The sequence below is a fragment of the Sardina pilchardus genome, chromosome 5 (genome assembly GCF_963854185.1).
Source record: "Sardina pilchardus chromosome 5, fSarPil1.1, whole genome shotgun sequence".
NCBI lineage: Eukaryota > Metazoa > Chordata > Actinopteri > Clupeiformes > Clupeidae > Sardina > Sardina pilchardus.
In genome coordinates this window covers 5,584,651-5,601,463 of record NC_084998.1, presented here as the reverse complement: position 1 = coordinate 5,601,463, position 16,813 = coordinate 5,584,651, and the positions used below count along the sequence as shown (strand labels likewise).

General features: G+C 40.8%; 1 protein-coding gene across 1 annotated transcript; it reads left to right on the top strand.

Moving 5' to 3' along the window:
- The first annotated feature begins 162 nt into the window (after positions 1–162).
- On the top strand, positions 163–5,409 carry bud13 (BUD13 homolog). The gene is made up of 10 exons (XM_062536081.1): positions 163–325; positions 584–689; positions 919–1,015; positions 1,104–1,352; positions 1,542–1,834; positions 3,084–3,192; positions 3,305–3,443; positions 4,009–4,199; positions 4,471–4,552; positions 4,649–5,409. Exons 1-10 carry the CDS (start codon positions 183–185, stop codon positions 4,740–4,742), a joined length of 1,503 nt encoding a protein of 500 aa, XP_062392065.1. The 5' UTR covers positions 163–182; the 3' UTR covers positions 4,743–5,409.
- Positions 5,410–16,813: the final 11,404 nt, after the last annotated feature.

Genomic DNA, 16,813 nt, shown 5'->3' with positions numbered 1-16,813 from the left:
TCTGAAACAAGAAACCACGTCAAAAATGTTATAGAAATCCTGTCATTTGTTTTGATGAGGGTTTACAAAGATTGTTGGGGTTTAGGCCCTGATTGCGCGTCTGCCTTCATCGCGTTGTTCCTTCCTTTTTGTCCCTCAAGGCATTATGTACGGTGACGTAGTTTGATTGTGCATTAGGGAAAATGGCCGCCTCCACGGGCAGTAGTAAAGGTGCTGCTCTTTCTAAAGCGGACTATCTGAAACGTTATTTGTCAGAAAATGAAGATTCGAAGAAATCTAAAGCAAAGAAAGTTAAAAAGAAACGCGTTCTACAGCCTGGAAAAGGGTTAGTTAAAACACAATCCAATTGCCGTTGCATTTTTCACTAGCAACTGCTATCGAAAGCATTATCGTTAGCATTCATGACACTACTTAAGTTTGCAGGTCAGCTACTCTCGCAGAAATTATCGTACACATCATTCACACGTACCAATTATCATTCTGCATCAAACAGTAACTTAAGGGGTTGTATGTATGCGGGTGTATGGCAGCAGTCACATGTATAATACATTGTATTGATGGTGATTACCTGGCGTAACTGTAGGATGAAAATTGTGGATGACGATGTGGACTGGAGGCAATTGGATGACGACAACGATGAAGAGAAACAGAAGAAGATTGAGGAAGATGAGGACGACGAAGCCCCCGTGGTAAGCCTATCGATTTTCCTGCAAAGGTGCATTCTGTTTGTGGGTAGAAGAAACAAGAAAGTGTCTTCCGGGAGTAGCCTAACGCTAGCTCCAGAATTTGGTAACTTAGCGCAGCGTAGCTGCAGGTTGAGAAACTGCTTTTTGCTGTCACGCCGTCAAAAGAAATTGCAATCATCTGTCAGACCTTCTGACCTTTGCGTAATGCAGTAACGTAACATTTCTCTCCTAGGTTGCGGAATTCATAGACGAGCGTCCCGAAGAGGTGAGACTACTAGAAGCATTTAGGACAAGCAACAAGTGGAGGACGCTGGGAGATGACGAGTCAGGTGAGAGATGCGTTGTACTGCAATAACAAATGCCAGTTTCTACTTATTTCACACTTGTGAAACTATGTTTATAAATATGATATTTCAGCTTCGGTTGGCGAATCTCAGGAAAACGAAGACTCCATACCTAGAGGAGCACGTCATGATTCCCCAGACCTCTCTCCAAGTAGACCAGCGCGCCATGATTCCCCAGACATCTCCCCACAGAGAAGGGCACGTCATGATTCACCAGACCTCTCACCACAGCAAAGAGCACGTCATGATTCTTCGTCACCTTCGCCCCCAAGGAAGATTTCGAAGGGTTCCCCCTTGAGGAGTAAGAACAGAAACAGTAAAGGTACATTTGTTTGTTTGTTTACGCATACTTATCTTTAAACCATCAATTATATTACATGACCACTCCAAACAAGATGGCGCAGTAGTCTGTGTTTACTTACACTATACTACTATATATATGACCTTTCATTTACGTCTATGACTATATTAGGCAGAGTAAGGTTCAAGCTCTTTTTGCTTATTATTACAGAAGGGTCTTCACACTCCAAAAAATCCAAAGGCAGTTCCAGAGATCCTGACCTTTCACCGCCCCGCAAAAAGGGTCCAAACAGGAGGGCCTCCGACTCTGACCAGTCACCGCCAAGGAGACGTCCTCAAACCGGGCGAGGGTCAGACTCTGATCTTTCTCCCCCAAGAAAGAAGAGGCAGGGTGGCCGTGGCTCTGATTCGGACCTCTCCCCTCCACGGAGGCGACCGCAGGGTGGAGGAGGGTCCGACTCTGATCTTTCTCCTCCTCGCCGACGTGCCTCCCCTGACTCACAGGTACACGAGCAAGTCACAGGCGGATAGCTCTTCCCAAAGAACTGCTAGTGTGCTGAACAAAGTTAGGCTTTTAAAGATGCAGTCAGCAATGGATCAGGAAGTCATGCATGTTTATGTTTATGTAAAATTATAAGCAGATGCTTCTGCCCAAAACAACGTACAGTACATTTGAGCATTTTAGCCAACATTTCATTACCAGGTAGGTAGGACCAATTGATACCCACCAGAGTGGCTCACCCCTCCCTTCAGTATTTCCAGAGAAACTCCACAAAGGGTTTCAATTTGTTTGGGGGGCAGGCTGCTCCTACTTTGTTTAATTCCAGTTTTTGGAGTGTGGGCAGCCTACACTTGACTACACTTTTAACAGTGCACTCATGGAGTTGGCAGCTTGTAGGAGATGATTGCTGAATGTGAAATCGCGTACAATCACTGACGGTGCTTTTAAGTGATTGTATGACAAGTTGACAGTCAAATATTTTTATTGTCACAGAGGAGGAATTGGTATATGCAGGTATGGTAGAACTGCATGATGATGAATTGATGATCACCAGCTGTTTTGGTAATCAGTCAGGTAGGCTAATCTGTTTGGAATGAATGCACTTTTATTGACCTGTTAAAGCAATAGTTCGGAATTTTGGACATAGGACCTCATTTCCAACTCAGTCTGGGTGATATAGGTCGGTGAAGACCATTTTCACTGAATTTCTGCCCTTCCTATGAGTTGCAGCGTTCATCTCGTGCTAATCTGATGCCAAGATAACGCAAGTCAACGGTAACATCCAGCCTGCCACTGAAAACACTCCACAGAACACCCGAAACAAATACATTTTAACGTCAGACTATCGATGCACATGCCTAGTGTTGATAGAACCATGTTAGAAATAAAACAAACCTTGCATCGCATTGCAATAGCCTACTTTGTTCCCCGTATGGCAGTGGCGGATTGATATTGAGAAACTAGTCCCTCAAAATGTAATAAATCATTGAGTTGCAAGGTTAGTTTTATTTCTAAAATGATTCTATCAACACGGACATGTATATCGATAGTCCGACGATTTAATTGACTTGTCTCGGGTGTGCGGTGGAGTGAGTAAGACTGTTGTTGATGTCAGACTGATGTTACCGTAGAAATGTGTTAGCTCAAAAACAGCGTTAGCAAAGGGGTCTCCACCGACCTATATCACCTCGGTAAAGTTGGAAATGAGGTCCTATGTCCAAAATTCCGAACTATTCCTTTAATGTGTTCCAGGCTCCACGGATGTTGTCGGGCGGAGCTGCAGGTCTCGTATCCGTGGAAACCCTAAGAAAGGAGCAAGAAGAGATTCGACGGAGAGAAAAGCACAACAAACCTCTTGAAGGTCTTTGTTGATGCCTTCTATCTTCCTGTTGTTGATCATGTCATACATTTTTGCGATGTTTTGTATTTGTTTAATTCAATGTAAATAATTGTTTTTGTTATTTCACATTCAGAGGAATCCCGTAATGCGCAGACTGTGTTCCGAGACAAGTCGGGGAGAAAGCGGGACATCGACGCTGAACGGCAGGAACAGAGCAGGAAGGCTGGGGAGAAGGCGGAGAAGGATGAGAAATATGCTCAGTGGGGCAAAGGGTGAGTCTAGTGCTTCTCAATCATTACAGTACCACAGAGCATACTGACTTGTACAAATGGCCATGTCATGGAACATGTGCTAGATGATAGTACCTCAATGATTTTTCTGACGACAATGTGTTATGTCATTATCTTGGCTTATACCGTGTTTACAATCAGTGATAAAGACTCACTGCTCACTCTGCATATGATAAGTTATATTAGGCAATGACCTTTTGGCCTATAGGGCCTTCATCAGGTCATACAAGAAAAGTGTAACTCTCTCCATCCCCTCTAATCTGTTATTGTTATGTCTTCGTAAATAATCTATTTTTGTGTGTTTGGTATCTTTTTCTTTTATTCTTTTATTACACTGTGTGAAGTACTTTGGTCTTAAATGTGCTTGTATATAAATTGAACATATATATTAGAAAAATAACATTTACTTTGCCTCCCCTTTCGAATGCAACAGTCAAATTCGTAGACAAAAAAAGATATCCTGAGAGAAGTGGATTTTGAGGAGTACAGCTCCATAGACCTCCATTCATTCTGCTTATACTTCCTTTAACTCATGTCTGTTCCGTAGGTTGGTTCAGGGCCAGATGCAGCAGCAGAATGTGGAGGATGCCCTGAGGGAGGCCCATAAGCCCCTGGCCCGACACAGAGACGACGAGGACCTGGACCGAATGCTGAGGGAGCAGGAGAGGGATGGAGATCCCATGGCTGCCCTGCTGCGCAAGAAGAAAGCCAAGGAGAACAAGCTGAAAGGCATTAAAGGTGTGCTAGACGTCAGCACCTCAGGCTTGAGTCATATCTCATATGTTATGAATAGATACTGTATGTTATTTATAGAGTACTAGGAGCCTTAGTCTAGTCTTTCTAATGTGATGAAATACAGTAGGCCTGTTATTTGTTCTTCGGGAAATGGCTATGATTAATTTGTGATTGCATTAATAATGTGATTTTCTTTTTGTATATGTTTGTATGATTTTTAAACTGTGGGCCACCGATAGTGCCATCATTCTGCCTGTGCCTGTGTGTTTTTCAGAGAAACCACGATATAGAGGACCAGCCCCACCCCCAAACCGCTTTAACATCATGCCCGGATACCGCTGGGATGGCGTGGACAGGTACAAGCGGCAACTGTATCTTTTGATATTAAAACTATATGAAGATTATCTGAAGTACTGTGTGTGGAGCGCATTGTAAATCTCCCTCCCTTGCAGGTCCAACGGTTTTGAACAGAAGCGCTACAGTAGGATGGCTGACAAGAAAGCCGTGCAGGACATGGCGTACAAGTGGAGTGTGGAGGACATGTAGATGTCCACCAAGGACCAGCAGGGCCTGTGGCCCCCTCACGCTAGACTGGACGCTAGACTGGACACCGTGCTGCTGGGCTGTAGAACTCAGTCCTGTAGCCTTTGCACTGATCTTTGGCTTTCTTTTTCACCAGAAAACAAACACTCAGATGGTCTCAGACAACAACAGTGAGGCTGTTGTGAACCTATTTGTCAACTTTATTTCCTTTTCACAGTAATTAAATGTACTTTTTTAATATATAAATATGCTTTAAAGTGTCATCATTTTGTGGTGAGCCATTTATTTATCAGGAATGAGGAAATCAGAACATTATTGGGCCATAGAGATAGATGCAGATAGATATAATATTCTCATAACACCTGCGATCGTAGATGCCCACTCTTCCCCACTATAGACTAAAAAGGCCCTGCAACACTGTTGGTAGACAGGCCTTATGTGTGGAAAATTCACTCATTCACAGCATAATGTACTATAGGGAGTCACATGGTGGCTAATTATTCACTATACACTGAAGAAAAAAAAAAGAATCGCTGAATTTACTTGATTTTATCATGTACAGCGGTTGCACATGAATGAAATGTCTAGGTTTAACTGTTTCATGCTGTGACAACCCAATTTGATCTAGTTAGAGTGAAATTTATGAAGTGACGTTTATAATGTATTTGTCATTTCAATGTCATTGTGTTATACAGGTAGCATGGACAGTATAGGCATTCAGATGTACTTAGTATTGCATCATCAATGTTGGACAACTTTGAATATGGTGTGCCACAGTATTGAGAAGCATTCATTGGAAGTAAGATCATGTGCCATGCAACCAGTGATACTTCGTGCCTGCTCAATGACACATTCATGGTGGGAACAATTATGGTTTATCTCAAAGCATAACATAAGACATGACATAAGCATAGTTCTCTTTAATAAACTTGTGTGGAAACCATTGGCAACACTATTAACTGCAAGCACATCCCATGTGTTCCTTTGCCTTGCTGGTTCAGTACTAGGTGCTTCACATTGATCTAACATGATTCTTTTGGGTGAGTGTATTGCTTTGGAAAGATATGTCAGTTCAACGCAATAATATTGTTTGATAGAAAAACATGAGCTTGTTTAACGCTTACCTTACTTGATTAAATTACAAAAACGGATTACTCAATTGGAATGACTATTACATGATAAGGTTGTGTTTCATTCAAAACTAGACTGTTTTAAGTCATTGTAATTGTAACCTAATACTGTTTGATGAATTGGACAGCCCTGACTTTTCCTTTTTTTACAGTACAACCTAGTGCACAATGCCATACTAGTGGATGTTTCCCATCCTTATGGAAATGTTTTAATTGGTTGAAATGTGAGAAGAAACAAGTGGTTGCAACCTTACAGTTTATGAAAAATGAAATGACAAAATAGCTACACTAGCAGCTTTAACAAAGCTCTGTTTCATTTCAACATCTGGACCTGTTGGCACAATCCAAGGGGTCAGAGATGGAGAGTAATGACCTCTGTTTGGTATACAGGAGAAGGTAAAAGAAGTCACTTGTTGAGTTGTACTGCATTCTATCCCAACTTATAGTTACACTGCCAAGTCTCTATAGTCCATTATCAATAGCAAGGCTACGATCGCATTTCCAATATCTCTGTATCTTCGTCCCAACATGCATTGCTAGAATTAGTTTATTTGCCTTCTGTGTCGTTTAGGCATTATTATTTTGCCAAATTAAAACAAGTTCTTTTTTCGACTCTAAATATTTGGACAATAACACAAGGCCCCGTCTATCAAGCATCTGTTACGGTATTTTGCGATGTGTCTCGTTTTCGTGTAACGTAGTTAAAACTACTGATTTTCAACTGAAATTTAAAAACGTTATCAACATCTGCCATCTGTAACCGTTGTGATCGCGGTTTAGAATCCTGCAACAACGCTTTGCCCGTGCCGGACACACCCCTTCGCAGACATTCCAGTAAAAACGGATGCGACTATAGTGACGCTCGCCCTACAAGGCACCTTTGACTGACAGAGGCAGTAGGCTAGTGCTGTTGATAATTGAAGTGGAAAATGTATGCTTCTTAAACACCTGATCGCACATTTATTCTCCTTTCTGCTTAAAAGTAGGCTATTAACATGAACTTCAGATTTAATATTTACGGCAAATCTGAAACCATTCCACAGCTATAGCTTGCTAGAAGACTGAGATGATTTGTGATTCTATAGGCTTTATTTGAGTAACGCTTGAATGAGGGGGGGGGGGGGGGGGGGGGGGGGGGCATTAGGAGTGTATCTACACTATTGGTGATCACTATAGGCCCAGTCCTGTAAATATGTCAGTTCAACGCAATAACATTGTGTTTGATAGAAAAACATGAGCTTGTTTAATTTCATGTATTGTGTATAGTAAATGAGACAAACCTATATTTCTTTTGCACATAGGCCTACTATATACGCTTACCTTACTTGATTAAATTACAAAAACGGATTAGCCTACTCAATTGGAATGATTATTTGAACATGATAAGGTTGTGTTTCATTCAAAACTAGACTGTTTTAAAGGGATAGTTCGGATTTTAAGACACGAAGTTGTATGGGTTCGTTTTTGATGCCGGACTATTTTCTTCAGCAAGTTTCTGGGGTCACGAAAGTAATAATCCATGGGCCAGAGCAGAAGTTGGGCTCACCAAAGGTGGCAAAATCTATCAATGATTTTCTTAATCCTCTATGTCTGAAAGATATGTTTTGGTATGATAACCTTTTCTAAGTGGTAGCTTAGTTGTATTTTTACTGGCTTTTATACCCATACCCAGTACAATTCACAATACACGCCTATGTGTAGGTATAGGTGTATACAAGTGTGTGGGATGATGGGATATGTCTTAATCCATGTTATATCACATGTAGATGCCATAGGCTTTTAGAAAATATATAGTTTAGATGGATTATATAGCTTTTCATGAATCACATAGGCTAAAATGTATCAGTCGTACACTTTTTCACCTACATAATATAGGATTAGATTGATGCAAAGGACTGAAAGTGGGTGGGTCAAATCCCAACTCTTGCTATATCACATCTAGAGAGTATGGGCTTTTAGAAAATGTATGGGTTAGATAGCTGAATACACTTTACACAGCTACTTTAGACCAGTGCTTGAAGTGGGAAAAAATAAGTGCAGGAACTCTAATTTTCTGACATTTGACATTTGTGCGGTGAAAAATAAAATCAAGTCTTTAGGATATGTTGGTTGAAAAACTTTTTTTATTTAATAATTTTTTCAAGCACTAACCTATAGGCCTGGGTTACTTTTTTCTAATTAACAAATGGAATATGGAAAACCATTAAAACAACACGAACCAGACCAGTGCAGTATAGCCACTTGTAGGCCTAACAATAGACTGGGCTAATAAGGGCCCTAGGCCTAGAAACAGAAACCTTTGGGCTAAAGGCCCAGATGAAGAAAACTGCTAAATAGGTTGTAGGCCTACTTGTTACATTGATTTAATTAACAATAACTGGCCAAGAACAATGATTAGGTCAAAAGTCAGAACAAGTGCATGGGTAAGTGTGACTGTGTCACTTTCTATTGCTATTTTGGGTCCTGAAATGGCATTTCAAGCATCTGCCATGGCTATATGACAAACAGGGGTCTGAATACAACTTCTGATATGAAAAATAAATTATTTTGAAGTGGGGGATATGGAGAGGTATGAAAAAATGCAGAAATTTGATGTGATTTCCAAAAAGGATTTCTCGTGATTATAGCTAATTACACAGAGGCATGCTATACGCCGTTGGAATCAGTAGGATCTCCTGTTTATTTTGATATGTAGTTTGCCATAGGGCAGTAACGAAATCGTCAGATATTTCACAGAGACTAATGGGTATGACGCAGAACTGAATGTGCCATTCATTTTTGTAGGTAACTGTAATTTTCAATGCTAATTATCTCGCGAACCGTTCATCACAGAAACGGCTAGTACCATTGGAAAGGTCAGGTTCTGCAGTTTCATATGATATGCATGTTATTTCTGTGCGATTTTCTCGCGCAGCAATAACCGAGAAGAATGGGTGCGGCCGCGGCATGGTGCGTCTCTCGAAGAGGGAAGAGAGGGTCTGCCGGCGGCCCGATGGTAATCTTCTCGCGGCCCGGTAGATTGAGAAACACTGTGATAGGGCACTGTTGTGGCTCGTGGGTAATGTAGTCTTTCATCGGTCTTGTGATATTGTCTATTCTCGGGCCACTGTGACTGTCACTGCGTCGGATCAGTTTCAGTAAGTACCGGAACGCTGAAAAAAGTGGCGGAACCCAAAAGACGAAAATACAGAAGTCCCGGAACTGCGTTCCGCTGCGTTCCGGCCCACTTCAAGCACTGCTTTAGACCCATAATCAATAGCTGTCCATTGAAAATCAATGCATTTCAATGTAATGCAAAATACATTACAGCTAGGGTATAGTGATATGGAGGAAGTTGGGAAATATCTCAATACACATTTTTATCACATCTAGAGTATATAGACATCTCAGAAAAATATATTTTAGGGTAATTAACCTGTTTTCTTTAATGATACCAGAACTATAATGATCGTATATGCCATGATATTTCAATTCATGTAGATCCTGCATAACTATTGGGCCTAAATTCAGTTTTTTATTTGCGTTATGACTCAGATGTGTGAGAATGAGTAAGGAGTTGGAATTTACAGTGGCAGAATACTGATGATGAACAGTCAAATCCACAGTCAGATCCACAGTTCAAGCCACTGTATTGCACTCTCACTCTCTTTCTCTCTTCCTCACATATACTCACACATACTTCATATATACAAACACATTCTCTCCTTCACACACACACACACACACACACACACTCTCTCTCTCTCTTTCTCTTACACAGACACACACAAAACACACTTCATATACAGTATTCCCTCTGTCTCTCTCTCTTTCTCTCTCTCACTCACACACACATACACTGTTGCTGAGTAAGAAAAGGCCTCATTTCAGCACATCATTGATTCTCTGTTGCTTTCAGGTTGCAGATTGTTGTACTGTACATCCAAGACTAGAGAAGACATAGAGAGAGGGAGAGAGAGAGAGGGAATATTGCAGATTGTTGTACTGTACATCCCAGAATAGAGAAGACATAGAGAGAGGGACTATGTGAAGTGTGTTTTGTGTGTGTGTGTCGTGTGTGTGAGTGAGTGAGTGAGTGAGTGAGTGAGTGAGTGAGTGAGTGAGTGAGTGTGTGCATGTGAGGGAGAGAAACGCTATCAAATGATCAACTACATTAGAGCTATCAATTAGAATTTGGATACATTTTTTCCAAAGCATAATTGCACCAATCGCACTATATGGTTCTGAGGTGTGGGGTCCAGTAACACACAATGAATTTCCCAAAGTAGACAAACACCCAACTGAAGCCCTGCATGCAGAGTTCTGTAAAAGCATCCTCCGAGTACAGAGGCAATCTCCAAACAATGCATGCAGGGCAGAATTAGGCAGTACCCACTTATTATTACTATTCAGAAAAGAGCCCTTACATTCTGGCAATATTTAAAATTAGCAACCCCCTTTCACTCCACTATTTAGCCCTGAAATGCCAAGAACAAAATATAGAAAAGAGTGCACTAAGCCAACTTGTCCTATAGACTCCGTGACATAACTCCAACCAACATCACTCAGTCTCAGGACAACTTTATTGTCAGAAAAATTGGACCCAACCAAATTATAAACACTGAAAAGGAAGAATACATTACATATTGGAAAGAAGTCACCAAAACACAATTACAATGCTATTTGGCCCTCAAACATGAATAAACAACAGCTACTTACCTGAGCACAGTAAAAGACCCTAAACTCAGGAAAACATTGACAATGTACAGACTCAGTGAACACAATCTTGCCATAGAAAAAGGCAGACGCAGGCAAACCTGGCTGGCCAGAGAGGAAAGATTGTGCCCACACTGCACTTTGGGGGTCATATAAACAGAATTCACAAAATATGAAGAAATTAGGAAATCCTCATACATCAAATTTAGTTCAGCCATTCCTGAATTCCCAACATTTACAAATGAGAGAACATGTTTTGTGTATGTGAGGAAGAGAGAGAGAGAGCAATACTGTGGCTTGACTCTATCATCAGTATTCTGCCAGTCAAACTTCCAAATTCAAATAAATTCAGTTACGAACTGCCTTCTCTCCACTGGATGCCGACCAAGTTGAAAAACTGGTCACCTCAGCTAAGACATCAACCAGCAATCTTTACCCAATGCCCACCACCCTGGTCAAGGCCTGTCTTCCCATTCTCCGTCAGTTGAAAACATCATAAATGCATCTCTTGTCTCTGGTGTGGTATCATCCAGCTTCAAAATGGCAGCAGGCATCCCCACTCTCAAGATGCCAGGCTCAGACCCTGATGACCCCAACAACTATCGTCCAATCTCCAACCTCCCTTTCATCACTATCCTGGAAAGAGCAGTGGTTGCCCAGCTTCAACATCACTTGTCCCACCATGAGCTCTTTGCACCTCTCCAATCTGATTTCAGGATCCACCATTACTGATGCTGCCGACACCATCCTCATCCTCCTTGACTTTTCTGCAGCTTTTGACACAGTTTCCCATCCTTCTCCATTGCTTTTCTGAGCTCATCAGCCTTAGTGGCACAACACTGCCCTGGTTCACCGGCCGGACACAATTAATCACTCTCAATGGCTCCTACTAAATGGCCATCAACCATGGCATACCCCAGGGCTCTGTGCTTGGTCCTCTGCTGTTCACCATTTACATGTTACCCCTAGGTCATATTATCCGTAAACATGGACTCATCTTCCACTCCTATGCCGATGACACTCAACTTTATATCAGCACAAACCCCTCCTCCCATCTCCCACCCACACAACTTGTCAACTGCCTGCGGGAACTCAAATCATGGATGACCACAAACCTACTCAAACTCAACAGTAATAAGACAGAGGTTATGGTGGTGGCCCCTGCACCACTGCTCAGAAAAATTGGAGACCTGGCCATGGTCGTGGATGGCTGCTACACTTCCCCATCTACCGAGGAGCACAACCTGGGTGTTATCCTACTCCACTCTCTCCTTCGGGTCCCACATGAACAATGTCATCAAGTTCTTCTACCACCTCAGAAGCATCTCACTCCGGCTTTCGCTCACACATTCAGTAACAGAGACACTCATCCATGCCTTCATCACCTCCTGCCTGGACTACTTAGCAGACACCAGTATGTCCAGAACTCAGCTGCCAGGGTTCTAACCCACACAAAGCCCTGGCAGCATATCACTCCCATCCTCCAACAGCTCCATTGGTTGCCAGTCAAGTCACACACTGCCTACAAGATCCTCCTGCTCACATATAAATCTCTCCATGGACTCTCACCTCACAGATCTCCTGCACCCCATCCCCTACACTCAGTCACGTTCCCTGCGGTCCTCTAACAAGGACCTGCTGGCCACCCCCCGCACCAGGTTGCGGACTTTTGGGGACAGGGCTTTCTCTGTCAATGCTCGCACACTCTGGAATACTCTACCACTCCATGTCTGTTCTGCCCCGTCCCTGCCCATATTCAAAAAGCACCTGAAAACATTTATTTACATTTATTAAGTCCTTTGACCCTTAACCCCTCTCCCAAATTTTTAAGCAACCTTGGGTACCATGAAAGGCGCTATATAAATCCAAGTTATTATTATTAGTAGTAATAGTAGTAGTAGTAGTAGTACTGTATAACTGAAACTGCTCTCTCATACATAGGCTACATCTCTGAATATTATTTTTGTCCTTTCTATTGTTCATGCACAAATTGGAAGTCTACAGCTTAAACTGGCTACATCTATTGAGTACGGTTTACAGCAGACATCATTACTTGATAATGATGTTAGTACCTTACTTGGGCCGGTTGGGTTATTAGTCTTTCACAAGTAGCCTAGTCATTGGTCATATCCTTACTCTTTCTCACACATCTGAGTCATAGCGCAAATAAAAAATAAACAGGACTCACCTTATGCCCTATTTGTACAACCAAGTATAAAGGTAAAAAGGTGTAATCTGTTTTTGACGCTACAACAGCCATTGTTGTTCTGTAGCCTAACTGTACTGCTTCCACACACTGACCCAGCAAACACCAACACACTCTAACAATTCTAAAGTTGGCGGATTACATTTCTACTGTAGAATGTTCAGAAAAGAAATCTTCTTCCAGACAAATTGAAAAAGCAGAATTTAGGCCCAATACTTATGTAGGACCTACATGCACTCTCTTTCGAATTGAAATATCATGGCATATACGATCATTATAGTTCTGGTATCATTAAAGAAAACAGGTTAATTACCCTAAAATATATTTTTCTGAGATGTCTATATACTCTAGATGTGATAAAAATGTGTATTGAGATATTTCCCAACTTCCTCCATATCACTATACCCTAGCTGTAATGTATTTTGCATTACATTGAAATGCATTGATTTTCAATGGACAGCTATTGGTTATGGGTCTAAAATAGCTGTGTAAAGTATATTCAGCTATCTAACCCATACATTTTCTAAAAGCCCATACTCTCTAGATGTGATATAGCAAGAGTTGGGATTTGACCCACCCACTTTCAGTCCTTTGCCTCTATCTAATCCTATATTATGTAGGTGAAAAAGTGTATGACGGATACATTTTAGCCTATGTGATTCATGAAAAGCTATATAATCCATCTAAACTATATATTTTCTAAAAGCCTATGGCATCTACATGTGATATAACATGGATTAAGACATGTCCCACCTTCCTCCAGACTTTGAGGCACCCACATCTGTACATAGGCTTGTATTGTATAATTTACTGTGTGCATGTATAAAAGCTAGGAAAAATACAACTAAGCTACCACTTAGAGAGGGTTATCATACCAAATAATGTCCCTCAGGCATGGAGGATTACAAAAATCATTGATAGATTTTGCCACCTCAGGTGATACCAATATGTGATTTTTAGGGTCCTGGCCCATGGACTATAAAGTGTTTTTCTTCTCAAAACCATATGCGTTCAACAGAGTGATATATTTGCACCACAAAAACGTTGTCCAGCTGTCAGTAGCGCGCAGTGATAGGAATCGCGAAAAATAAGTAAGTGATAACGAGGTTTGAATTTTTCCTGGACAACGTTTTTGTGGTGCAAATATATCACTCTGTTGAACGCATATGGTTTTGAGAAGAAAAACACTTTACTTTCGTGACCCCAGAAACTTGCCGGACTACTTTCTTCAGCATCAAAAACGATCTAAAACCGGCTGGATCTCGGCTCACAGGACGCTGTCGGGGGTAAGTCAGTGCTGATGCACTACGTTGCTGACAGGGAACCCATACAACTTCGTGTCTTAAAATCCGAACTATCCCTTTAAGTCATTGTAATTGTAACCTAATATTGTTTGATGAATTGGACAGCCCTGACTTTTCCTTTTTTTACAGTAGCCTACAACCTAGTGCACAATGCCATACTGTGGATGTTTCCCATCCTTTTGGAAATGTTTTACAGTTTTTTACGATTGTTTACACACGAAAATAATTTTTTTCACACAATTAGCAAAATTTTACTCCAAGGAGCACAACACCTTCACAGATTTGCACAACATTACACACAATGTCTGCTTCACCCTTTTTGCAAAACATTACACACAGTGATTTGTAAAACTCTACACACATTTCCACACCTTAGACACAGGTAAGGATTGTGAGGTTACTTCCTTGTCATTAGAAAGCCCCGGATTGCCAATGACTACACTGATAAACGAATTGGATAATCACATCCACCAGGTGTGTAAGCACACATGTGCAAAATTGAAAACGCAGCACTCGGGTGTGCTATACAGGTACAGTCTTGTTGCTATGTATGTACTTTAGTGTATGTACTTTATGCAGTAGTTTTTGTTTGTCTACAGATTTTATTTGTTCAATTGATTTCATTGTTGGTTGATTACTGTAACTGATTATGGTTAGAAATAGGGTTAGTATTGAAAAGAAATACTTGAAATATTCAGTCTACAGCAGTCTTCCGTGTTGTACAGTGCAAGCGCAAGTTTATAGACCTATTTATGTACATTTTCCCTATGTCGAACTAATCATGAAGAATGTTGTGGGTTTGTCACTATTTTTTGGACATCTAAATGATTCCTTACATAACAATGTCTGGGCAAAAATCTTGCGGATGCTATTTCCTAATTTTTCTTTTTACAAATGTGCTTTGCATTTATCACTGCAGTGTGAAACTGGCTGCAATAGTGTCTGATCATTGAGGACTGTGTTTGTTAAATGACAACTAATGGCATTTTTACAAATATGTGTATACGTTTTGACTGAAGTGTGTATGTTTTGACTGAAGTGTGTATGTTTTGACTGAAGTGTTTCATTTTGCAAATAATCTAGGAATTATGCAAACTGAGTGTGGCGTTTGGATAGGTGTGCTTACATTTTGTTAAAAAGAACTCGGTTTGAAAAATTGTGTGTAAGCAATTGAAAAAACTGTAATTGGTTGAAATGTGAGAAGAAAGGTCAGTGTATGCTTCGTTCATTTGATATTCAATTAAGAACCAAAAATCAAAAACTCAAACAAATGACTTGTTATTTCATTATTTGTTTATGGATGTGATACGAAGAAGAAAATAACGCTTTGTTTTTCAGACTTTTGATTTCGTGGTCAGGTCAAAAGTAGAACATTTAAAAAACGGACTCAGGGCTAACTGATTTTGATATTTATTTTTTTCCGATTGCTGTGACCTGGAAGCCAATTCAGAGTCACTTTCTTGGTCTTTCAGTGCTCAGTGTTGCCAATTTAGTGACTTATTTGTTGCTAGCTTTAGCGACTTTTGGCAATTTTAGCGACAGAAAATATTGTCTGGCAAACCAGAATCTGCGCGACTTTGCGCAACTCAGTGTCATTGTTGAATCGTCAGAAAATCATCTCCCTTCTCGTGCCTGTTTTCTTGAACATTGCATTCGCCCAAATCGTTGCTCCATGATTAGGCCTATAGAAGTAGCCTAATGATTAATCTGTAGTAGCCTAGGTCAGGGGTATTCAATTAAAATCCAAAGAGGTCCAGTTACTAAAATGTCCTCCCGGCAAAGGTCCGAATCTTAAATTGTCACTGAAAATAGTGTAGGCTACCCTGAAGTTAATAAAATCAATAACGCATGTACATTTCTAGGCCTATTTAATTTATTGTTACATTTCAAGTGTTTTCAAAGTAATATGCTTGTAACATACCAAAAAGTCTTAACTTGAATGGTACTTGAATGCAAAACAATACTGTAGTTGTCTTTACTAGGCCTACATTTCAAGAAAGACAGACAACAGACACTGAATTTATTCTGAATAGAATAAATATAAAGTGCAAAATAACTTTGAGCAGCCTGAACTTAGGGCCTATTTCAAGCAGCCTAGGCCTAATGTAAAACATTCCGAATCTTTTGAATAAAATAAAAGTGGATCTTTAAGAAACGAAAAAAAGACCTTTGCATACTGCGTTCTAGTATCCTCTGCTAATAGTTCAGATGTTCTTGAATCTTGTTGTTGAAGCTGACAGTGGGATCTGTAAAGTTTCTGCAGCCGCATTAAGCACTCATTCACAGCTGCTGTCCCATCGCTAAATGCTCTCTTGTGTTGCATCAAAATCCACGCAATCTTTAACGAACACTAATTTGCCTGTACATGCATGCGTGATCACACGAGTAGACCTGTCATAGTGTGCTTTCAATTTGATAATTATTATCCTACCTCCGCCGAGGAAAGTAATGTTTCCATCGGGGTTTGCGTTTGTTTGTCTTTTCAAGTTTTACTTGCCCTCACTGCGGACTTCTGCGTGTACCTTTCCTCTAACGACCCGTGTTTGATCTCAGTGACGCACGCTAACTTCGCCACAGTTTCACAACGCATATTCACAGCAGCACGAACGTATTGGTCCGTCCGTCCATTCATCTTTAAAAGTTCGGTTTTCACCATCATTTTTGAGCAAGCCATTTTCTCTCATCTCCTCTCTCTCCCGCTAGGCCTATTCTCTGTTGCTGAAAGGTAAACACTCGAGT